This window comes from Lingula anatina, chromosome 2 (assembly GCF_051362555.1).
Source record: "Lingula anatina isolate TDL-2025a chromosome 2, LinAna3.0, whole genome shotgun sequence".
Classification (NCBI taxonomy): Eukaryota; Metazoa; Brachiopoda; class Lingulata; order Lingulida; family Lingulidae; genus Lingula; species Lingula anatina.
This window is the reverse complement of record NC_141768.1, coordinates 29756866-29781411: the sequence shown is the minus strand read 5'-3', so window position 1 is coordinate 29781411 and position 24546 is coordinate 29756866. Positions and strand designations below refer to the sequence as shown.

Sequence of the window (24546 nt, the reverse complement as noted above, 5' to 3'; positions counted from 1 at the left end):
ATGGCAGCAAAATCTACGTTTACCAAGACAAGACAAATTGACAACCAACAGTAACAACACCTTTCATGACGTAGTACCCGTGTTGATGATAATGGCTTCGACGTGCAGGGCACTGCACATCCTCAAGCATTATAGATGTGCAGACACATGGTCATTTCGATCCACGAGCGTGATTGCTACAAAAAGAGTAAGATATAACCTTGAATTAGGGGATTTGGTTTGCGTTATGGGCAAAGCATAAATGGGCAAAGCAAAAATAAATGCAACAGAAGACTCACTGTAAATACTAAATGCACACCAAATTCTTACAGTCGGCATGACGTCACAAGATGGCCGCCACGCCCGGACTAGGGTAAAACAATCTGTAAGCTCCATTACTCCCCATGTTAAAATGATCAACTTTGATCGTCTGTATCTCTCACACCAGTAGATAATTAAACTTGACAACTGTTTAATTATATCAACATAGGTATTTAGTGTCAGGAAATGGCCATCAAGGACCTTTTCTAGCATTGATGCCGATTTTATCAGTGATTGAAATGCACCTCTCTTACACTGTAATTATATGAGCTGCAGTTACAGTTCTGATTGTTTTTCAGGTAAGAAGTTCCAATGGCTTTGTTATCGGATGAATCTGTCCACTGACAGCGATTGAACAGAACTTACCTGGATCCTCAAACAATCATAGAGCCCTTTGAGGTGGTTTCATGGGAAGAAAGTGATCTTATCAGTTGGTGTCATTGTAGCAAATAGAACTAAAACAGATATGATCTTCACAGGTGTGGTCATTGTATTTGTCTTTGAAAAGGGGGGCTGAAAGAAAGCTTTAATGACAATTTACTAGTCTGATTTTATTACTGAAAGTACATGCCATTTTGAGAATTTGAACAATTTTTTCTAGTAATTTTTTAATACCCATGTTGCTGCAGACAGAATTGAGATCATGGACAGAATGAAATTTTTACATACTCAATAAATCATTTAATTATTGTACTATGAAGTGTGTAAATGGCAATAATGTGCTATTGGAACAGATAAGTAATACCTTATCTTTGTGATGTTGCACACTTTCATCAAGAGGATAGAACGCAAGAAAGGCTATCAATGCACATACTCCAGTATATGATTAACTGGAAGAAACAAGCGGGTGGAGCTGTTTGCTGAGTAAAATCTATTAACCCATGCAATTAGAAAAAAACACTCAGCAATCAAATTTTTGTTATGGATTGGACACTACTGTTATATTTGCTTAAGTGTGATATAGAAATTCTAATTCATTTTTACTGTACAAATGTTAATTCAGAATGGAACTTTACAGCATATGTCAAGGAATTTTATAACTCCTTTCTTACATACCTTATACATGTAGATAGAAATAAAATGTAAATTTAAAGTCAACAAGTTTTATTGTATCTTTCATTTTGCATTTTGTTTAAGAATTCAAAGTGATTTATGACGGTTAAATATGCATTCAATTCAGATTTTTATAGATCATACTTTGTATTGTGATATTGAGTCTGATGTTCTAAAAATGAAAATGAAATCACTACTGTATAAATTTATATTATTTTCTAAAAAAAAAAAAAAAAAAAACACCATGAACTTCATTTAGCATCAGAGTCAAAAATGATTTGTAGATTTTGACAATTTATAAAGATTAAAGTGAGGCTTTCATTCAAAACTTTTTGTTTAATTGGATAATTATGGATGAATCTATTTATGAAAAATAATTTTGGCAGGCCTCTAATGAAATTTTTTACGTTTTTGCAGAAATTATAAAAGCTAAAAAAGTATTTCATAGTCTCTTCAAACATAATCCAGACAACAGTAGAAAAATAAATTTTAATGAAAAACACAGCAGTGACAAATTAAAATTCTTTTTGAAAGCACATTAATTGCATTACTTGAGACACCTGCTTCGAACACGACAGGACTGAGCAGTGCTACCCAAGCCTCCTTTTCTAGCTTATCAAATCTTTCAAACTGAGACCTCTAAAAGCAATATGAATATAATAGTTTTCTTTGTTTAGATAATGATTTTATTATACAAGAATTCTGACTGTATATTAATGAACTGGGTGCGTATAGGTCATAGTGTCCCAGTAGGAAAAATTGCTTTAAAAATAGTACACTAGCATCGTTGATAAAGTCGCCACTGACGCTAGAAAATCCTTTTGATGGCAATTTCCCTGAGCTAAATACGTAAGTGAATATCAACAAACAGTTGTCATGCGTATTTGTTCACAGATATACTTGATACAGACGATAAAATATACCTATTACAACATGCATCTGGTGTAAACTGAAATTGCAGCCCGTTGGAGGAGTGTTGGTATTATCGCTGATAAAATCACCATCAGCTCTAGAAAATCCTCCTGAGGCCCATTGACTGACGCTAAAAACTCTAGTGAATATAACCAAGTGGTTGTCACAAGTAATTGTCCTCTGGTCTGCTTGATATGAACGATCAAAGTTCACCAATTTAACATTGAGAGTAATGGGCGCAAGCCAATGTTTTACCCTAGTCCAAAATGAGAGCCTCGTTCTGGGTTCAGTAATCCTGTAACCGACTGTAAGAATTATTGCAATCTGCATGGTAGACTAGTAAATGTACATGTATCATCGCCGTTTTATCGAAGCATAAAATATCAGACAATAATTTGGCAGCCACGCTAACTTTTATGGGCACTTTTGAAATGAAGAAACCCAAGATTCGTCTTTCCTCCGTGCACATATTATTTTAAGTGTACTTCGAACTTATTACACATACTATTTTAAGTGTTAGTGTTCTTCTTAGTTTTTTTCATGAAAAGACGAAATCTCAAGGCTTGCCTAGCTAACACTTAGACCAGAGTATCACCAAATACCAAAATACCACTCACAGTAATAGCAGTTCTTGATGATGGCATTCTTATAGCACAAAACTCGTGCCTTAGCACTCCTATTGATGATTCTGATATGTACTGGACGTGCAAATGCATGAATACAAAGTCATTTAAAATTAAATAAATACCAGTTTGCACACCTGCAATGGATGCCTGCAGTGGATGCTCAAATTTGGTAAACCTGATCAACCAAACGTAATCAACCAAATGATATTGTAATGATGAGGGTTAAAAAAAACTTGTCAGAACTGGCCAAAAAACAACCTTGGGATTCTAGCTATGTAAATGAATTGTTTGTCAGTAAAGCATAGATCCAAGTTTTCACATATCATTATGGCAGTCTAAAATTTATGTGCAAAGATACTGAATTTGGTCTTTGCATGACATGATGCAGTCAAATTACCCTTTTTAGGTTCTACATAAAAAGGTCAAAATGGAAAAAGCATCATTGCCAATATTTAATTAAATTTGGATTCTTGCAGCAGTGATGATGTAATTGCAGCTGTACTACTTTGCATTATACTAAAAAAGTTGATACATGAAATTAACCCTATAGTTAGCAGTTAAAGTGTATAATATGATGACCTTCAAATTATTTTCAGTGGAAAACATCATCAGTTCCTCCAAAGCATACGGCTCCCATTAAACAGAGCTACATTGAGGACAGGCCACAGTTTCCTGGTTCTAAAACAAGAAGCTGGAGTGAAAAGCTCGAATTTACACAACCTGACATCTATGATGGGATTCCAGTGTATAGGGTGATGAACAGAGAGGGCAAGATTCTCGACCAGAGCCAAGATCCACAGGTGAATTAAAAAGAAAAAAAGACCATGATTATGGTTCACACCAATATGATTTTATGTTTTAAAAGTGTGCATTTTGTATAATAGGATTATAATCGTGTTGACATTTTGTGGACAGACACAATGTGTCTGGACATATAACCCTCACCTGCATCTGTTTTTGCTGTATGTATCCTGTTGGTGGTGCTGTTGGTGTCACCTTGCACTTTTCTGGGTTTTATTTATTTATTTATTTATTTATTTATTTATTTATTTATTTATTTATTTATTTTGATAGTAAACACAATGGAAGGAAAACCATGTGACTTTAAATGATAAACAAGGACTGAAAGGAAGCTTGATTTTGAGTAGAAACCTGCTTGACTCTAAGGCATATGAAGTGTTTTGCAAATTTTTCATTTTTCACAAATTTAGATTTCCCAAATGTGACTTTGAAATCCTGAGGAGCTGAAGCTCTGTCCTTGTTGCAGGGGTAGAGGAATCCTCTGGTCCCTGAACATATGGGACCCTGGTCCCATATTGAGTTGATGTCCAGTGAAAAAGAGTAATGAATGTGTTAGACCCATGTCCACTCCTAAATAACTCTGGCAAAAGTACATAAAAGATAAAGCTTCCCTAGACCACCCACTCTCAGTTTATCAATTATATTCATATGCAGTGCAGTGCTATATACCAGTAAATGATGATCTTCCAATAATTTTCATATAAGAAATGGATTCAATACATCCTTCTTTTTCTATGTTTAAAAAATGTAATTATGTGGTGACTTTGTTTCTGTTATTTTAATATGATATTGAATATGATATACTTTACTAACTGATTTTTCTGTGTTTTTACAAAACAATCAGAAATAATGAGAGCTGATGTATTAGAGTGATGTAATGTCATTGATCAGTGAGGTTGAAAGTTTCTTGTTAAAGCAGTGATAAATTATTATAGTGTAGTAGCAGAGACGGTGATAAAAATCATCACATATCTGTAATTAGAAAAACATTGATAAGCATAGCAAGAGAAACAGGACATATAATGGAAGCCTTATTTATAATGAGAATGAATGAGAATTTTTTTGAAATGTAATAAAATGTTTCCTTGATGAATAAATTTGGAAGAAAATCATAAACTTATGATTCACCCTTTTTAAATGAAATGAATATATATTTATTACAGCTGAGCCAGGAGATGGTAACAAATATGTACAGGAAAATGACTTTGTTAAACACCATGGACAGAGTTTTATATGAATCCCAGCGGCAAGGTAGAATTTCATTTTACATGACAAACTTTGGAGAAGAGGCTACACATATTGGGTCAGCAGCAGCTCTGAATGACAAAGACCTTGTGTTTGGACAGTACAGGGAAGCAGGTAAGTGAAATAAATCGTATATAGGAGCCCAAATAACTCCACCGGATAGTAATATAGTAATATGGAAAGAAAGTTCAATTTATATGGATCCACAGAATACCTGTGTTTGATGACTTTTCTTCACAAAAAATCCCAGAAGCAACAACAACTGGTAGACTTTGTGACTGCCCCATCACAGCCACCTCCTCCTCAGATGTAGTCAAGTCAGCAGAGCAGCTGGACAAAACATACATCAAGTGGAGATATTCAGTGGATTTATACAAAATGAACTTTCAGTAAATCGGATTTACTGAAAGTGAAAGTTTTAAATAAAACGGCTTTGTGAAATACAAGTATAGTATGATTTACATTCATTTAGATTTTTTGGAAGTATTTTTTAGGGGGAGGGAGGGGTTGTTAGAATATTTGCTTTTTGAAAAAAATATAATAGAAAAACAATTTTAGTTGTAAGAATTGAAAAATTTTTGCTGCAAAGATGTTAATTTTATTAAACGTATGTATTCTTTTTTTTTTTTAGAAATAGACCAGTTTTGAGTTTTTATATACATACACTCAGTGTTTGTATATATTCTGATTACCTGTATATATCAGTGTAGTCACTGTCACTGTCTGACACATTTGTTAACAATATAACTGCCAAACTATTTTTATGTTTCAGTAAATTTTAATTTCAATAATTTTAATTACATTAAATGTTGTGGTGCCACGTCACACTTCTCTGTCTGTGCCAGAAGTTTTCCATCATAGACTGGATTCTGCTGGTTTTGGCAGGCAAAAAGGCCACCTGCTGGATTAGTGATTTGTTGTTGATATCTCTCACAGAAACCATTTAACAAGCAATCTACTTGCTATTCGGGCCATTTTGTATGTTACTGGGAAAACCTGCACTGATTCTGTAGATAAAGAGTTCATTTGTAATTCAAGTAGAGTGCTTTGGAAACTTGTTGATCATCAGGTGCTGTCCAAAAATAAAATAAATAAAAAAAAATTAAATGAATACAAACTGTGACTAAAGGTATAATTAACTAGCATGTAACAAATTATAAATTAAATTAAAAATCCTTACTTTGTATACTCCTGTTTATTAATACTGCACTAGATGTTTACTGTCGATTTTCACCTGTCTGTCTGTCACATCTGTATTCACCTCTGTGCGCTATGTACATTGCGTATCTTACACTTCCAATGCATTAACATTGTAGGTTTACTACTGTATATGCAGCAGGATTCCATTGCATAAACAAGGAAAGCACTCAGAGAGTGCATACTCCCCCCCCCTCAATGCTGCTGCGTTCTCATTAATATTAATGATTTTTCATTTACTTATTATACTTAATTGGCTGAATTGTAATTGCTAATTAATCACTCCAAAATCTAGCTTTGGTTGAGGGTCCAACCCAATCCCTTGGAATTAGTTTTTTTTTCTGTTGAGTGTCTGTATATTTGCCTACTTCACTGTTTAGTTCATGAAGATTGTTGTTATTTATCAAATGATTACTTTGTATATTTTTTGTGAAATGAATACTTACTTTTTTTGTGGAGTGATTATTTTAGTATTCTTGTAAAATAAATCTTTCATGAGTACTTCCAGAAATAATCTCCATCTTTAAAGTGGCCGGCATGTACATAACTTGAATATTTGAAGGATAGATCTTGCTGAATAACTTTTGGCTCATCCTTAACAGGGGTTTTATTGTGGCGAGGCTTCTCCCTGTACAATTGTATGTCTCAGTGCTACGGCAATGTAGACGATGCAGCTCATGGACGGCAGATGCCAGTGCACTATGGCTCAAGAGAGTTTAACTTTGTCACTATATCCTCGCCACTAGGGACGCAACTTCCCCAAGGTTAAGAAGTTTGACATTTTTTTTGTTGTTGTTGTTGTTTTTTATGCTTCTTAGTGCTTTAACACACCAACCCAGAAATAAGCACACATTATTCCATGCTGCTTTGATAACCAGTGATTGCAAGGACAAGAAACGCTTTTTTTATTTTCTTATTGTTATATTTCAGGGATCTGCTTGCTTTGCCTTTCTTTTGGTGGTGCTTAAAGGTATACTATCAGCATTTTAAAATGTGATATTTTCGATGTCTACAAATCCTGCACAACTACTTATCTTTTCCCTATTCAGACTATACTAATGATAAAAACCCATCAAGTAAAAGTACTTGGTATTGATATTTCCTTCTGAAATGTATGACTTGGTGGTCATTAAGAACTAAATTGTTTGATTAAAAATGATATAAAAATCTAATTGCAGGGACAGTTCCCATTGTTATATGAGGAAGAGAAAAAATTTTGAGGAAAATTTAATTTGGTGGGAAAATCTTGGATAGGATACCTTTAAGCTTACACGACCAGTCGGACTTATAATCATGATGGCTTTTCTCTGGGCTTACCCTGCTCATTGAAAATACAATGTAATTCAGGCAGTAATTTTAAGCTACTAAACAAATAACTATTTTAGGCTGACCCCAGATTCACCAGTTTCATTCATTGTCTTTTGACAATGTTTTGACATCTATAATTTTTGTTTTATTTATTGGTTTATTTCTGTGTATGTATTTATTTGGACCAAACACAATTCCTGGTAGTTTGCATATTTGTTTCCACCAAGGGGTGCTGATGTGGAGGGGGTTCCACTTGGAGCAGTTCATGGACCAGTGTTATGCTAATATAGGAGATAGTGCAAAGGGACGACAGATGCCAGTGCACTATGGCTCAAAAGATCTCCATTTTGTTACCATTTCCTCCACATTAGCTACTCAGATGTGTCAGGGTAAGCTTTGCAATGATCAATATTATCAATTCCAACTGATTTACCCCATTTGTGTTTGGTTTGAATTTTAGTTGCCAAATTTTACATATATATATATATATATATATATATATATATATATATATATATTTTTTTTTTTTTTTTTTTTTCTTTTTCTTTTTTGTAAACTTTTGAAAAGAAATAAGTGCAAATCTTTGCTTAATCTTGATAACTACAATTTGACCTTGATTATGTACTATTGATTATGCTTCTCATTGCTTAATGTGCTCATTATATATACACTTTTGCATGGGTCAATTATAGTGAGGTATCAGTAGTTCTATTACTAAATTGGTTGTAATGATTTGTATCTCTTGTGCACATTAGATGCACTGTTCATTTCATTCTTGCTATAATTATATACAGACATAGTGCCTGTATTTATTCTAATAATCAGTGTCTGTTCTGTGTTGTCACCATAGTTTTTTGAAAATATAGATTTGAATTTAATTTACTAGTAGTCACACAAAAATGCCTTTAAAACATAATGACTGTATTAAGAATGTCTGGAATTTCCTTCACAATTTTCTTGCAGAAGAATGTTGAAAGTTTAGATATTGTCAAGGGCAAATTTAACTACTAAGTTTAGCAAACATAAGCTACTATACCCATCTTGCCTGTATGTAATTGAATCTGTATCTTTTAATTCCTTTGTTTAATGTCTGTATGTGTGCCATCTTTGATGTGCTTTTCTCATGTAAATGGATTTATTGCTTTCATTCATTCTTTGACATTTGCAAAATGTTGTCTCTTATAGAGCAGCAATAATGTCAAAGTGTTGATGGATGCAAGATGATGCACAGTGCTTGCTACCCCATTCTTATCTCAGATTACTTTTTACACTACCATCAGGGGCGGATCCAGAGCTTTTTCCTGACAGTCTTCTAAATTATCTTTGTTGATCCACCCTCCATTTTTGACCGTCTTCCGACAGAAAAAATTAGATACCTGTCAATGGAAACTTGAAAATCTGACCATCTTCTGAAAGACCCAGAAGACGGCCTCAGTCCGCCCCTGATCATTGTGTTGTGCACTTTTAAATTTTCAAAATACGTAAGAATTACTGTAAACAGAGAATTGAATTAGATGATTGTGTTTTAAGAAGGCTGAATATTTAATGCATTAATTTGATATTAATACAATGTTTCTTTGCAAATATCTGAATATATATATGTTTTACTTGTACATGTTACAAGATTTATATGCAAAGTCAGTATATTTTTGTATGTTGTTCATTACATAGCTTCCGGAGCAGCATACTCATTTAAGCGCGCACAGAATGGACTTTGTGTTATGTGCTATTTTGGTGAGGGAGCAGCCTCAGAGGGAGATGCACATGCTGCTTTAAACTTTGCTGCCACCCTGGATTGTCCTGTGCTGTTCTTTTGGTAAGCCATATGAGGGTGCACAGCATCATACAATTCAAACTTGCACCTATGTATATGGTATATTTTGAAATGATTGACTATTTATGTATGTCAACACTTATATAGGCTCAGGATTTTGATCAGCTGCTGATGATGTTTTCCAAAATGTATAACTTTGAGTTGAAATATGTATGGTCAAATTGCAGGTCATGTTTGAAAATCAGTAAAATCAAGCAGTATTTTATTATTTTTCAAAATAGTTGCAACCTGCCCCCATGTCCTGACCTATCATGCTTCAATATGACCCTAATCTTCTCTAACACAATAAATTGAGACTTGTTTGAGAAGGAAGCCATTGAAATTCCTGAAATCTAGTTCCAGCAGTGTACAGTTATCAAAATTGCATCAGCTTCAATTTTGTTCACAGTCTGTAGACTATATTTGCCAACTTTCTGTTTTGTTTAACAAAAAACCTTTTTTGTCAGTACCCGCCATAAAAAGGAAGAACTTGTGGTTGGAATGATATCTTGCCCCTATTTAATAATGAAGAACAGGCATGTTTCAGAAAAAAATAGCTTTTGTTTAATAAAAAGGTCTGTTTAGTTTAAAAGGAAAAGCTAATGACTTGCACTTAAAACAATAACATTTGTTATACAAAATTCACAAAATAAAATCTCTCAAATTTTCCTCTTCTAAGTCACATTTTTGCTAATAAATCATGTCTTGGCACTATGTGTTTTAAGATTAATTTATTTTGATATCTGCAGTTTTTCAGTTGAATTTTTATGGGTAAGTAAATTTTCTTTGATAAGTTAGAGCTGTATTGGATCCTTGGTTAGAGGCAGACATTTGTGTTGTTTTAGCAACAGAGTCACCACACCTGCATATATATCTTTTGTTTTACAGTCGTAATAATGGTTATGCTATTTCTACACCAACAAAAGATCAGTACAGAGGGGATGGTATAGGTGAGTAATACAGATGGCATGTGTAGTGTCAACATTTTTATACCATGAGACATGACGAGACTGGACATGGCACTCTTGCTCTAATGAATACCTGTTTCTTTCTCAAGGCAATATGTGAGCCTATACTAGCTAGCACTTCATGTGAAATATAAGTTAGAGTTGGACTTCCCCGTGCAATGTCAGTTGTACATTGAAATGATTTTAGCCAAGGGAAACAAAATGAGAAAATATTTTTAAAGATAAAAGCCCCAGATAATAATATGTTGTCTTATATAAATGGATAAGCCACAGTTTTTAAAGGGATAATAACTCTTCGTTTCTGCCAAAAAATGAATTTTTCTCGAGTAAACAACAATTTTCCCATACTTACCAATGGTTAATGAATCCATTTTTACATTCAAAGTTGGTCCCTGGTTTTTTTCTAAAAAGTTTGGTTTTTTTGTTAAAATCTTTTAACTTAATTTTAACAGAGTATAGCCATCAATGGAGGTCACGTGGTCTAAAGAGGAGCTCAGATATCAGAATAATAGCTATAACTGCCATTCTTGTGGTAAAACAGAATATATTGTATTATATTTCTGTGAGTTATTCACAATGTTTTATTGTGAAATATAGATCTCATACGAAGAGTTATTATCCCTTTAACTATTTGGAACTGATAGTTTGACATTTAGGTGCATTTGGTTATGAATCTTGATTGCTTGGGGGGAAATCTCAATTGACACCTTATCCCGGCAGATTGCCAATTTCCTTAAATTGAATCTCGCCATTGGTGTATGAATTGCTCTTACATGGAAATTTGAACATGGAAAACATAAAAATATATGTTATTGAAGTTTAAAATTGTAATATCTTGTTTATGTTATTTTGATTAATTAATGAATTAATTAATTTATTTATTTATTTGAAGATTCAGCCAGTTTTAGTTGTTCCCTGTTTTGAAAAAAATCAGTCATTATTACTCTAGTAAGAATTTCAATTTCAATCAAAATCTGTAAAAAGGGGTTGAACATATATTTCTGAATAATGACATTTTCCATGTGAATTCAATTTTTATTCAAAAGTACATGTCCTGATAGGTTTTTTATTATTATTATTATTATTATTATTATTATTATTATTATTACATACTTTCTGACTAAAAGTTAACTCATAGAAGTTTTTGAATTGTCTTTTTAGATATTATCAATCAAACATAGTATTATGAACATAGTATAACCTTGTCCGATTTCTTCAAATGAAGCACATGTTGAAGGTTAACTGGTACATTTCAGCGGCACGTGGCCCAGGCTATGGTATGGCAGCTGTTAGAGTCGATGGTAACGATGTTTTTGCAATGTATAATGTCACAAAGGAAGCAAGAAAATTAGCAGTTGAGGGAAGCAGACCTATACTTATAGAGGCCATGACATATAGGTGAAAACCTTCTTTGTTTGTGCTATGTGGAAAATTGAACAACAAAATATATGAATGAAAGTAGAAGTTACTTGATTTAAGTAATGATTACATAATTTTGTGTAATACTCTTAACATAAGTATGCACTTGTAATAAAACCTTTTGTTGTATATGAACTTCTGTTTTGCTAATAATGGTTCAGATTTTGAGAATTATGAATGACACAGAACATGTATATGTATGACACAGACATTGTTAAAGAAAATTATTTTGGACAGATTAATGTATATATGTATAAACTGCCACCTTTTAGGTTGGGTCATCACAGCACCTCAGATGACAGCACAGTGTACAGGTCAGTGGATGAGGTCAACTACTGGGACAAGCAGGACCATCCCATATCCAGACTACGCTACTACATGGTCAACAAGGGCTGGTGGAATGATGACATGGAGAAGGAATGGATGAAAGAATCAAGAAAACAGGTAAAAATGTTCTTTCTAAGTAATTCAACCAAATTAATGTTCACTTTATAACTTGATTTTTTTTGTCAGTGATTTATCTATTCTATTTGAATAAAAATTAAAAATATACAAAATTTGTTTGTAAAATTGTTGATCATTATATAGCTAAAATCATTTGTAAAACCAAAAATTATATTCCAGTGGCTCTGGGTGTGAATATGTCATAAGTTCATTTATGTTAAAACAGTTTTATCAGTTTGGTGGATGATATTAGTAGAATAGATTCTTGTCTATAACTATTTACAAAATTGAATCACTCACATGAAATATTTCAATGGACCATTGGCCATCTTCATCAGTCTCCCTTCTAGTAATTAGTAATTGGTTTGTGACAAAAAAGTATTGTCTAGTACTGTCATAAAATTCATACCTTTGATTTATATAAGATTACCTGACTGTAAACATCTTGTTTGCAGGTAATGGAAGCGTTTCAAAAGGCAGAGAAGAAGAAAAAACCTAACCCAGAGCTCATGTTTAGTGACGTGTATGATGAGGTGCCCTTGCACTTAAAAAGACAAATGGAAGAAATGAAGGGACATGTTTCTAAATACAGAGAATACTATCCATTGGATAACTTCGAAAAATGGGACTCATGAGAAGGGCAAGTAACTCTCCACTGACTGTAATGGGGAAAAAGATAAAATGCATAAGATGCAAATTATTTGTATCAAAATAATGGGAAATTTGTGATAGCAATTCATCACATATATTAACAAGTCATGTTCAAAACATTTCAACTTCATGAATAGTGTAAGCATTGAGACTTGTATTGAAAATGGATGTATTGTTTTGATTGAAAGGAGATGAAATTGACATAGGGCATGAAGGAAAAAAGAGGCCACATCATTGTATGTATTTATTTATTTATAATCTTTTAAAGTATGGTGAAGGCAAAAGATACATGTGACGTGTGAAATGTGTGGCCACTTCATATCTAAAAGTGGGACATCTGAAACAAGGGCACTTTGACAGTAGCTTAAACTACTGCTGCATTTTTGTTTTGTTTTCAAATTTAGACTTATACCAGGTATTTAATGACAAAAGCAAAATTGTCAGTGAGATAAAAGTGAATTTTTTGATTAAGTGTTTTAGCACATGACTTGTACATGTAAAATGGAGATTAAGGCCAAGCAGAAGGGGATGTGGCTGAGCTTAAGAGGTAGCATTTGAGACTGTGAATAAAACTGAAGATATTGCTTATTTATATAAAAAGCATTTGTTATAAATAAAACTGGAAAAAAGCTGTTTGTCAAATGTAGTCATTTATAATGGCTCAAACCTATTCTAGAGAGCTACATGTACATGAAGCAAGTTGTGAGGAGTCATCAGCATTATTTGTTATTTTTGTCTGATAAAATTGTCGAACTAACTTCATCCACAAACTTTGAACATCATTTTTGCTCATGTGATTTAATTAAAACATAATAGATGGGAGATGTAGTTGACTTAACTGTATGCAGGAATTTTCAGGTTCAGGAGTTATACTTAATACACATATTGCTGTGCTTGGTTGTACCTGTGAACACCAGTATCTGAGGAACCACAATAACTTTCAGCTGTGGATGACCCCTGTAGAAGGACATGGGGTCAGCATTTTAAATAAGAAACAATAAAGCATATTTCTAATGATAATATCATGACATGTTGATCCGTGCTTTCTTTCTCCAGACTTACTGGTTTTGTGTTATAACATACGTTGTATGTTTTTATTTAAAAAGTTGGTTAATGGGGCAGTTCTTGATCATGTTAAAATTTCAAAGCCAAGCACCCTTTTGTTGATTTTTTGAACCTACAAAATTATATGTTAGGCCATCATATTCAGTAAAATATTGCACTGGCATTTTGAATATTGCATGTGGTGTTACTGAGCTATAGTAATAAACAGTAATAAAATGTTTTTGTTTCTCAAATGTTTGGTTTATTTTTGTACACTCTTTTCCTTATATATGCAATAAATTTTGGCAATTTGATTTTATTATCACTCTACAAAGTAGCAGTTTCTACACAAGCAGCAATTTGTACACATATCATTACTATCACGGGTTTTCTCCCACTTATTCTTAGAATTAGTCTGAATTACTTCATTCGAAAAAATATCATGCATGCTAATTTTTATAACAGCTTGGCAACTTTTTGAGTTAGCAAAGATATATTTGTGCAATCAGATGGAGTATTTGTGAAGAAAAAAATTAAAGATAATTAGCTCCATCTTTCAACTAAATCTGATATGTTTTTTAAGAGTGCATATATGTTTTTTTAAAAAAGTGTAAAACAAATCCTCATTAAAACTTCCAGTCACTTTGTGGGTAGTGTCAAGTGCATATCAGAAATTAAAAACCACATGGTAAGTAGAATTTTCTTTTATGTAAATGATTTTAATGTCATAATTATTCGATATTGTCTTTAGGCAAGTGAAAAATGTTTACAAGTCAGAAGATTTTCAATTTTTTGAAAATATGGGAAACATTAAGATTAAAAACACTTGAAAGGTATAGTTCTAGTTACTGGTTTCTTAGGCATCTCAGAGGAGTTTAAATTTAGCTGGTTCTTTTTATTTGTTAAGTGAGGATTAGTTTGTAGACTAGGTTGTGTTTCGATCCTCACGGGCCACCATACTTTGTGAGTCTCACAGTTAGGCAAATGCATTATTATTAATTGATGCTTTTTAGTATTTCTAGTATTTAAATGTCGACTTAAAAAGAATCATACTAAAGGTGAATGTAGAAATTTTTGAATCATGACCATATCAAATAATTTAACTTGCACATAGACTTTCATATTACTAATTTTGTAGCAGATTATTTCAGATCACCATTTCACTTTGATTGACAGGTGTTTCTACCAATAAGAAAGCAGTTTCCACAAAGGCGTCAAACCTGGGATCTAAGTGGTCATATCATGCATAATCTTGAATAAATGACAGAATCACTTGAGAAGTAGAGAGGTAAAATTTCATTAAAGTGTCAAATATTGACATACTGATGTTGATGTCATATTTCCTTATCTGAATTAAGCTCTCGTGGGAAGTATTAAGATCTACTATAAATAGTTGTAGGTATGATCATTGTGCACAAGCTATTTTGAACAATTATCTGAATGTTTTATGTGCAAGTAAGGATTAAGCCCTAAGTTTGATTTTGCTGTTTAAAGAATGGAGTGGTCAATCTGAAACAACATTCATTGACTGAATCATGATTTTCCGGTGCATTTATTTGTAGAGAGCCCATGGATACATCAGCCAACGCCTGAGGTGGGGGACATTTAAACCAAGTCCACTGTTGTCCTATCTTTGTGAGTGACACTTTACCAAGCTGGTCAAATACAAGAAGACTGAAAAGAGATAGAACACGAGATAAGCTACAGGTAAACCATGGTGATTGATCAGAAAATCGCCAAAGTTGAGAATTATTGAATTAATGGATGCATGGGCAGTGAATGATAAATGAGAGTGATGATGTGAGTTTATAAGGAGTTTTACTGAACAAATTGTTTTATTAGGTTATCTAAAAGGTAGTCTTCCTCTTTTTTTTATTTGATCACAACTTCATCATAGTCCTAAAATGGTAAAATAATACGCTCATAGTGTGATACAATTTCAAGATTGCCCAAACAGTTACTATTCTTTGTTAAGTAAAGGTCTGCTAAAGCATTCTACATTCACAGAGAATACCATTTGCTTGTATTGAAAGAAACAACACACCAAGTATTGTTCTTTGCTGATCTGTTGTTTTTATGTTACTGGCGATTTATCATTTATCATTGTGGTTTTATTTATAAGCAATCATTGCACAATCCAAGATTAATTACTATTCAATCACTGGATATTGTGTTCAGTTCACAATGAATACATACAGATATGGTTACTGAGTATTGATTTAGGTACTTCCAATAGTTTTTGTATCAAATAATTAACAATGATAGATGCCACAAAAACTTTGTGTCTGATATAATTATGAAATGATAGAAAAAATACATCTGACCTTTACATTTTTTTAAATAAAGTAGTCAGATAAGAAAATTTGAACATGCAGATTTGACAGATATATTTCATGAAGGCATATTTTGACTGTATTGTATTTCCTGGAATCAACTCTAGCTGATTCAGAATGGAATACAATATAAATTGTATATAGACACTGAATGCAGTAAGTTGTCTTTAACCTTACTAATAATTTGTGTAGAATAAGAACAAGATTGTTGTTTCAAAAATCAGCAAAGCAAACTTGTGTAACTTTCCTAAATGTTGCAGTCAGTTGAGGGCATGTAAGTAAAAGATGAAAGGTTGCATTGCATTCTAACACGTCCTTAAAAAAATCTCACTAAGGGGTAACTTGGTATATATACAAGTGATTCTACAAATAGCCATGGCACCAAAGTTTGTAGAGAGCCCTCTCTACAAAACTCTTTATCAAATTGGAGCATCACCTGGGGGTGGGCTTGATTGCATTCAGTTAGATCCTACTATCACTCTTGGCCACTAAAAATTATAAGAATTTAATTATCTCTTGAATTCCCGTAAGTGGTTCCAATGAATTTGGACGGATATTGCCAGTGTCAAACGTAATGCCTTCGGACATGTCTCCACACTGAGACCAGAAATTAAATGTTCATGACATTTCAAATTGACTCCCCCTTGACCAGTAAAACCTTACAAGAAAATTGCATGGAAGTCTTGAAGACATGTTCATGACCAGATTAACGTAGACCAGAAAAAAACTGCATGTTACTATGGATCTTTCATGTGTATCTTGTGATGTTAGTAAGTATTTTTCATGTCAAAGTAAGTTTGGTTGTAAACCTGCCTAAATAACTGTAATGTGTTTTATATGGAATGTCAAGCCAAGCACAACACACGCTATACCAATTATAATTCTATTAACCTTACAATGTGTCTCTAATATTTTAATTTCCTCCCAAATTAGAAGCATGTTCAACACTGCGGTATCATGGACCAGCTGTCAGTGAATGGTGAATGAAGTTGTTTTTACTTGCAAATCTGGCAAATGTCAAGCCAGATAAGTTATTACTGCTGGTGTCAAAAGGTATTGATCAACAGTCTGACATACAGGTGGCATGACGAAAGGCTTCAATCAATTCAGTGAGAGAAAAAGAATGAAATATGTTGCAGTTAGCTGTAACAGTTGTCAATAACGTAACAACACAACTAAATAAGGCCTCCTCAAATCACTGAGAGAAAGAGAGATTGAAATATATTGCCTTTATCTTTGGTCAATGATATATTAGCTCAACTAAATATGTTATACAGTTTTTTTTTAATCAAAAATAGGAAGTTGAAAAAGATTGCATCCAACTTTGAGACAAGGAAAGAAAAAAGCTATCAAATATAGATGTATATTAAATGTGCAAGAGGTAACCCTTAGACTGCATTCCCATAAATTTAGATCGATCCATCTAGATCGACCTAACTCCCTGGGGGTCCTCGCTAAATTGCTGTCAGCCGAGCGTGCACGGTAATTTATTACCCCCTTACAGCTTTAAGGAGGCGGGACAGACATTTAAGATGGCTAAGCTGACAGTAATCTAGTGAGACTCCCCACAGGGATAGATCGATCTAAAATCTGTGGGAATGGGGTCTTAGACCAGCCAAATTTGTATTAAAAACCCAGGAAACCTGTGGCCCAAAGCTTTTTTTTTTTTGTTTTGTTTTTTTTTTCAAATCCACAACTTATTTATTTCTTTTATTTTTTGGTGGAGTTTTTTCTGTAAGCCTGCTTCACCTACACAGGAAAGTTTACAAAAGGCCACTTGAATGACATCAGTGTTAGTTAGATGTGATTGTGTCAAGCCAGTCCCAGGAACACTACATTTCTTCCACATAAACTACTGACTTTATATCAAAAATACAATGGTTATTTACAAAGCTGATTATAACAGTTGCATTTTGTCACAATTTGGACATAATACTGTCATTACTATAAAAAGTGGGCTATTAAGATAAATCAAGCTCATACCATTTTTATTTTTCATGGGTCACATCTAATTCATGATTTCTAAACATGCCATTTAGGCTGAGGGTTTGTGAAAAATTGCATATCCAAGTATCCATTACTACTACAGTATGTATCAATTTTGCTGTCACAATGAATCACTTTGTATTAATTTCCCTGTTGCATTCTTTATCCATGCATAGCTTGATATGATATTTAGTCTGCAGTCTGAATTTCTAGTCATTTTGGAAAGATGTTTATGAAGGTACAGCTATGGTAGCTGCATGTGAGATATTGAACACTGCAAACAGACCACCAATAAATCAACAAAAGGTAAATTGCATCCTTGAAAGCTGTGAAAGCTGTTAGGTGTCCTGTGTGTGTGAAGGCCCATGTTCACTAACAGACGGATCCAGGACTGAATTGGGTAGAAGCGGGACAAAAATTTTATGTGAAATATAATGAACATATTTAACAACTCTTCAAGCAATCAGACACGTCAGTTTTATAAAGCCATTTAAAATACCTCTATGGGCCCAGAATTTTCCACTGGTGAGAATGCTGACACATTATAGATGCCATGCCCCCAAACTTATTTGAAAAAAAATTAAATTTACTTTGATCCTAAAGATTGCATTACAGTATAGTTTTCTTGCAAAATGATTTACGATTGGCAAATATTATCCAGCTAATTGCTGACAATATTAGAGGCTTATATTGTTTCCTGCATTCTTTAGTCTTGAATTACATATATTGTAAAGTAAGCAATCTGCGAATGTTGTAGATAATTAATTGATATAAGTTAAATCCAACTGTTTTGCTACACATGCAAAACCTTCTTAAGCTTGTTCATATTTATCTGTAGAATCAAAGGTGATCTACAGTTAACATTAAATGGATATTATGTCTTGTCATAATTTGGGACAAAATGTCCTGAGGAGACTCAGAGATTGTGCAATTACTTATTTGCATGTTATCCATCATTAAATGGAGAAGCATTTTCCAAAAGGTTAAATGCTAAAACCATTAGAGAGATAATAAGAGCAGAGATGTAAGACTGTCCATTAGTGGATGCCAGAAAAATTATGAAAATAGGGTACACTTAGATTGTGCGTGACCTTTAAATGAAACTGTCAGTTCTGATGTTGTCATTGTCTGAAAATTTTTGAAATAAAACCATTCTGCATTGAAAATGTGTCACCATGCTGGCAGATAGAATAAATTTGTCAGGGGAGCAGTGTGTAATTTTTCTAAGTGGTCCTAAGCTGTGCATGTGACATTGACTGGAAGCAATGTATAAAAGCTGTCAGAATTTATCCATGGATATTATTTGTGCTGTTCTCTCTTAAAGGTACAATTGAACCAAGCGTCAGTGGAGCATGGATTCCCAATAATGCATATAAACCACTTCTATTTGTTTCTTATACGACTCAAATAGAGACAACATGCCAAAGGATAAATGCAAATTAATCATTTGATCAGACTTAAAAGAACTTTATACTGTACCTTCTTCTCACTTTTGGTCCTAAATTTGACCTACTTATCTGATCTCCTTATCTGTCCCGTTTATATACAGCACTGAAATCGAGTAGTAAAATCCGCTTAAATAACATTTTTCTGGTAATATGAAATAATTTCTTTTGGTTTTTCTCTAAGTTATACTTTTTGAAACTATATAGTGGCATTTGATCAGCTTTTGCAGCAAAAAATTTGACTTCAAGTGCATCTTTAAAGAGATGACAACTCTTTATGTAAGATTCAAAATTCCATAATAAATACCTTGTAAACAAAACATGTAAATATAGTAAATTCCATTTTAACACCATACTGGTGATTATTACGGTGACAGTTATTCTGAAGCCTGTGTTTGGCATTAGACCATGTGGACCTTCATAAATGGCTCTCCTCTGTAATCTCTTAAGGGTATTTATAATCACCTGGATACCAAAAATGAGTTTTTTCCTGCGTCTAATTTCTTATCTATCTTTGTGATGATTTAAAACAATAAGAAAACCCTTGAAAATATAAAATATAGGCATTTATATATCTCGTGGCAGTGTATAAGCATGGGCAACTTAGAGCTTTAATCGTCAATTTAACACCTTTTTATTTTGAGATGAGATAGCTATCGGTATGGGGCGTAACTTCATCCCTGAACAAGATTTTATCACGGAAATTGGCAGAGTTGATCCTGCGTGTATGGGCTACCATCCTGTGTCATCATTTTGGTTTAAATGTTCTTGGAGTTATGAGCCCCTAATTACAGATTTTTATTAAACAAAGACATTATTTTGCTTTTTCAACGATAAAATCAGAACTAAGACTTTTAAGAAAAATCACTGGCAGGGTTTTGCAGTACTAAATGGTGTCATTAAATCAGCATTGAAATTGTGATCATGGGTACTCATGTCAAGGAGAAATATGACAAACTGATTTTTTAGTTTTTACCCCCAAAATGGCACTTTTCCATCCAAAATGAAGAGTTCCCATCCCTTTAAGCTCTGTCAAATTGACAGCCTATTGCACAAAAGTTCAAATTCACCATGTTTTATAGGCCACTTAGTGTTTCTTTCTAAGACCATATTTCTGGTGCATTGATTTTCATCCTTACCACTGAAAAGATAATGCAGTACTGGCAACCTCTCAAATAACATTCATGGTGAATTAATTTTTTGTCAAATATTTGGTTTTAGACTCCAAACCAATCTTGTTAAAAACCATTCTGATTGTATCTGAAGTGTCTGAGGACTTTTGTCCTAACACCATCCTGAATATGTTTCAGATTGATTTGTCGGGAGTAAAAAGGCACCAAACAAAATAAGATGCATGTTTTGTGGTCAATGAAGATAGATGATGGTGTCAATTCTTCCCAGGGACAAGGTAATGCTCTGCGAAGCATGGAGACTATTTGTTGCTATTCCCCTCTAATACTCTTAGATGATAGACACTAAAAATCTTGTTCTTTGATTGAAAGACCAATGAAGCTATTCTTGAAGGTCTGGCAGACAGATGTTGTGCAGTAGCACATTAGATCTACTTGTTGGTACCAGACACTGTGGGAGGATAAACTGAGAGACACTTCAATGCTCTACAGTTAACAATATGTTACATGCACTGAAGACGCTACACATATATTTGAATTGCTACTCAGATCCCTAGATTTCTGGAGGTCCTCTTTAAAAACCTGTTTGAAAGTCATGGTCAAACTGATTTGAAGTGCATTGCTTATATAGAAATTTTCGGTGACATTTAAATTTAGATGTGCATGCGTGTGGTAGAAATGTTGGTTTAAATATTGAACTTGAACATCCTAATTGTGTCAGAAAGAGGCAAGTACACAGCACATAGGGGTTGTTGTTATTGAATTTTTCAGTCACTTCTTGATGCACTTTTCTTTAACAGTTTTTAATGTATGTTTTGTTAGTTTAAATTTTTTGTGGAGTATGTCCATCTAAAAAATGAAAAATGTTCAGGGTTTTTTTTTTCACTCTTTGCTACCCCATCTGTCTTTAGGCTGGACTGTTTTCTGTAGATTATCCAGACCTATTAAGTTAGTGTGTAAACTGCTCTATAAGAGCAGGAATTTTATATATTTGTATTTGATCAGGTTTTTTTTTTTTTTTTGCTTTAGATTGAAAAGAAGTTGAAAAAGAGTAATTTTTGAAGCTCTAATGCTCCAAAAGAAGGACATCTTCATTAATCATAGGTAGATCCCACCTATACATTTTGTTCAAAATATATTTATGGATCCACCTCCAAGTCTTCTCAAAAAGGGAGAAAAGACACTGCAGCCCACAAAAGGATTATTTAAACTAAGTTTCAAAATGCCACAAACTGCATTTTTCCCCAAAAGGAAAAAAGGGACGGAAAGGCAAATTTATTTTCCTTTTTATCTTGATACATGTAACTTGGATTCGCCACTGATTTAAGTTTTTATAACACTTTTTTTTTCACAAAATTCAGTTTTGTGTTTTGTCCACATTTTTGTAGTAGTATTTATTTAACTGTTACAAATTACAATTCAGAAAATTGCTCTAGTACAGATATCAGTTTGGATTGAATGCAAGGGTACATTGCACTTCTGTAATGTAAAATGTGTTCATCTAAATGACACTGCCTCTAAACATTACATCTTTACTTGTTCCGAGTGTATTCATATTTACATTTGAAAGCTGATTAAATTTTATTATTCAGTGAAACCCTAAAAGATGTTGATCCTAGAGTCCAATTACATTTCACTCACTCTGGAAATGCATAGCACACACTTGCACCATAACTGCTGTATAACTTCAAACATTACTGTTGAACTGATGTTAATAAGTGGCAATCAGTCACATTCATGTATGACCAGTGTGGTGCCCCACATAGTGGAAACAGAGTCTGCAGTAAACTGGCCTCTGTGAATTGGTATAACCAATCTGATTAGGATACTGTAGTAGCTTCAGGTTTAAGAAAGGGTTTATGCAGAATGTAGGCATAGGTTAAGTTAACCATAAATGTTCTGAAACTCATTCTGAGAAAACTGGGTAAACTGATCATGTAGTAACTGATCAGTCTTCTGTTATGTCACTGACTCTGTGCACCCATGCAATTTGACTATGTTATACAACAGATATTCTGAAATGTCATTTCGGTTTTTGTGGTTTTGATTGTTTTGTCTAAACTTCGTTCGGCTGAAAGCAAATTACTTGCCAAAATCTGAAAATATGACACATTTTAAAAGAGATTGCAGTCACTGCTTATCAAATTACTTGCTATGTTAGTTTCTTTTTTTATACTGAACAAAGCAGTAATACCAACAGATTGATTTGAATATATATCTAATTTTGTTTAATTAATTATTGAAGAAATACTGAACATTTTCTACTTCACAGCACAAATCTAAACACGTCAGCCTGAACTGAGAATTACTGCATGAATAGAGGAAAATCCACTTTGTCACAGTTTAATAGCTCAATATTTCATAGGAGATCTTGATTATTGTGAGTCATTAAGTCTGTCTGCTATGAAGCACCTCTTCAATTGGATTGACCATTAGTTCTCAGAGATGAACAAGCATTATGTACAGCTCATTAGCTTGAAAAAAGACCCGATGTACATGGGGGGTGGTTTACTAGAGATGACGTAAAGGGGGAAATAAATCACATTCATGCCAACAGGGATAAAGGCCATATGTTGAGCTTAAGATTGTAGGAAGCTTAGGAAAGGCGTTCAGTGCTTGTATACATGTCATTTTGGCATGGCAGCATATTTAAGGAAAATTGCCACATTGAAAAATTGCCTTTTTTTTATATAATCCTGGAAAGATTGTGGGCAGACTTACATAAAAGTGACTGATTGTTCACGATTGTAAAGGTGTAAAGACAAAGGTTAAGCCATAATCAGTACTGTAGTCAAAATTGGCCCCCGCTGGTTACACCTCTTAACATTTGGTGCTTTTTCTTTGCTGGGAGACAGGTGGGCAGAGAGACACAATACTTAATTGATGCATAGTGTTTGGTTCTTCTTTGGAAAAATGTCAGCCATTATCAACACTTTTTCGTGCCCTTAGATGGAGAGGGGGATAGAATGAAACTCCCTTATGGCTGGGAAATGTCTGCTGTGAATCAAAATTTGATCAAGTTTCCATGCCATTTCTCCTAATGATCAAGTCAACTAAGGCAGAAAAAAGTTCACTTTTCAGAAAAGAACCCCCTTTGAGATTGCTGGATACATGTCTTTTTTTTTTTTGGTTTTGTTGTGATGCCGAATGACTATATATGTTCTATAGTGGTGTTGTATCCAGTGCATTTTTGCAGTAAATTTTGAATGTATAACATCCATTTCTCTGTAGTATAGGTGTAGCTTAGAATGGTTAGGGTCATATTATGCCTGTGGTATTTATCAACAGATATCAGCCATTTCAGTTATTCCAATAGTTTATTTTTTCAGGATGTTTTAGTTACTCACAACTTAACCTTTTTACATGTACCAAATTTGCTTTCTATAGAGTCATCAAAACATTGCTTCGGGATTTATAATGAATCATATTTTTTGTAGCGACTACTATTACTGTAGAGCTTAATGTTTTATCATTGAATTAACCAATTGCTAACAATTATTTAAACAAAACTGTCCATTTTTGTAGTTCAAACTCATTGTTAAGAAACTTGTTGTCATTAGAATAGCTAATGCACTGTAAGTAGTACAAGCAGTGCGTTGATTATATAAATAAAACATTATTTTGCATGTTTGATTTTTTTCACAATAACAGACATCTGAGATGTTTTTTCTCTCTTCTTGTTAACAGGAAAAGAAAATAGAAGGTTTGCTATTGCATACGAAAAGGTGTGGAGAACAGGAAACCAAAACCTAAATAGACATTTCATCTTTGCATCACAAGTGGCACAGTGAATCTGAAGGTGAGTTTCAGCCTGTTTCAAAGTTTTCTTGTAAGGTTAATTGTAAGTTAGCAGTGTGATTCTTTTGTCCTA

At 33.4% G+C, this 24546-nt stretch overlaps 2 protein-coding genes and 1 long non-coding RNA gene across 8 annotated transcripts in view; all 3 read left to right on the top strand.

The window, feature by feature from the left end:
- The first annotated feature begins 8 nt into the window (after nt 1–8).
- On the top strand, nt 9–12945 carry LOC106166723 (2-oxoisovalerate dehydrogenase subunit alpha, mitochondrial). Of its 2 annotated transcripts, none has more exons than XM_013545367.3 (9): nt 9–187; nt 3488–3691; nt 4856–5051; nt 7670–7831; nt 9114–9258; nt 10144–10205; nt 11480–11621; nt 11915–12086; nt 12542–12945. In XM_013545367.3, exons 1-9 carry the CDS (start codon nt 86–88, stop codon nt 12719–12721), a joined length of 1365 nt encoding a protein of 454 aa, XP_013400821.2. In that variant the 5' UTR covers nt 9–85; the 3' UTR covers nt 12722–12945. The 2 variants fall into 2 exon arrangements, with proteins under 2 accessions (XP_013400821.2, XP_013400822.2); XM_013545368.3 differs by lacking the exon at nt 7670–7831 and adding an exon at nt 6737–6898.
- LOC147763543 (uncharacterized) lies at nt 295–1402 on the top strand. Its single transcript, XR_015332764.1, has 2 exons — nt 295–364; nt 600–1402. It is a non-coding gene; the product is annotated as an uncharacterized LOC147763543 (long non-coding RNA).
- Nucleotides 12946–14415: 1470 nt separating the features above from the next.
- Nucleotides 14416–24546, top strand: part of LOC106166661 (thyrostimulin alpha-2 subunit-like) — a 33729-nt gene continuing 23598 nt past the window's right edge. The window contains exons 1-4 of one of the 5 annotated variants that reach the window (XM_087003844.1): nt 14416–14469; nt 14958–15069; nt 15344–15488; nt 24363–24474. The gene's annotated coding sequence lies outside the window, so the exon portion shown is untranslated. Of the gene's footprint in view, nt 14470–14957; nt 15181–15215; nt 15489–24362; nt 24475–24546 lie in introns of those variants that run through there. The other 4 variants (XM_087003840.1, XM_087003841.1, XM_087003843.1 and 1 more) reach the window with 4 other exon arrangements.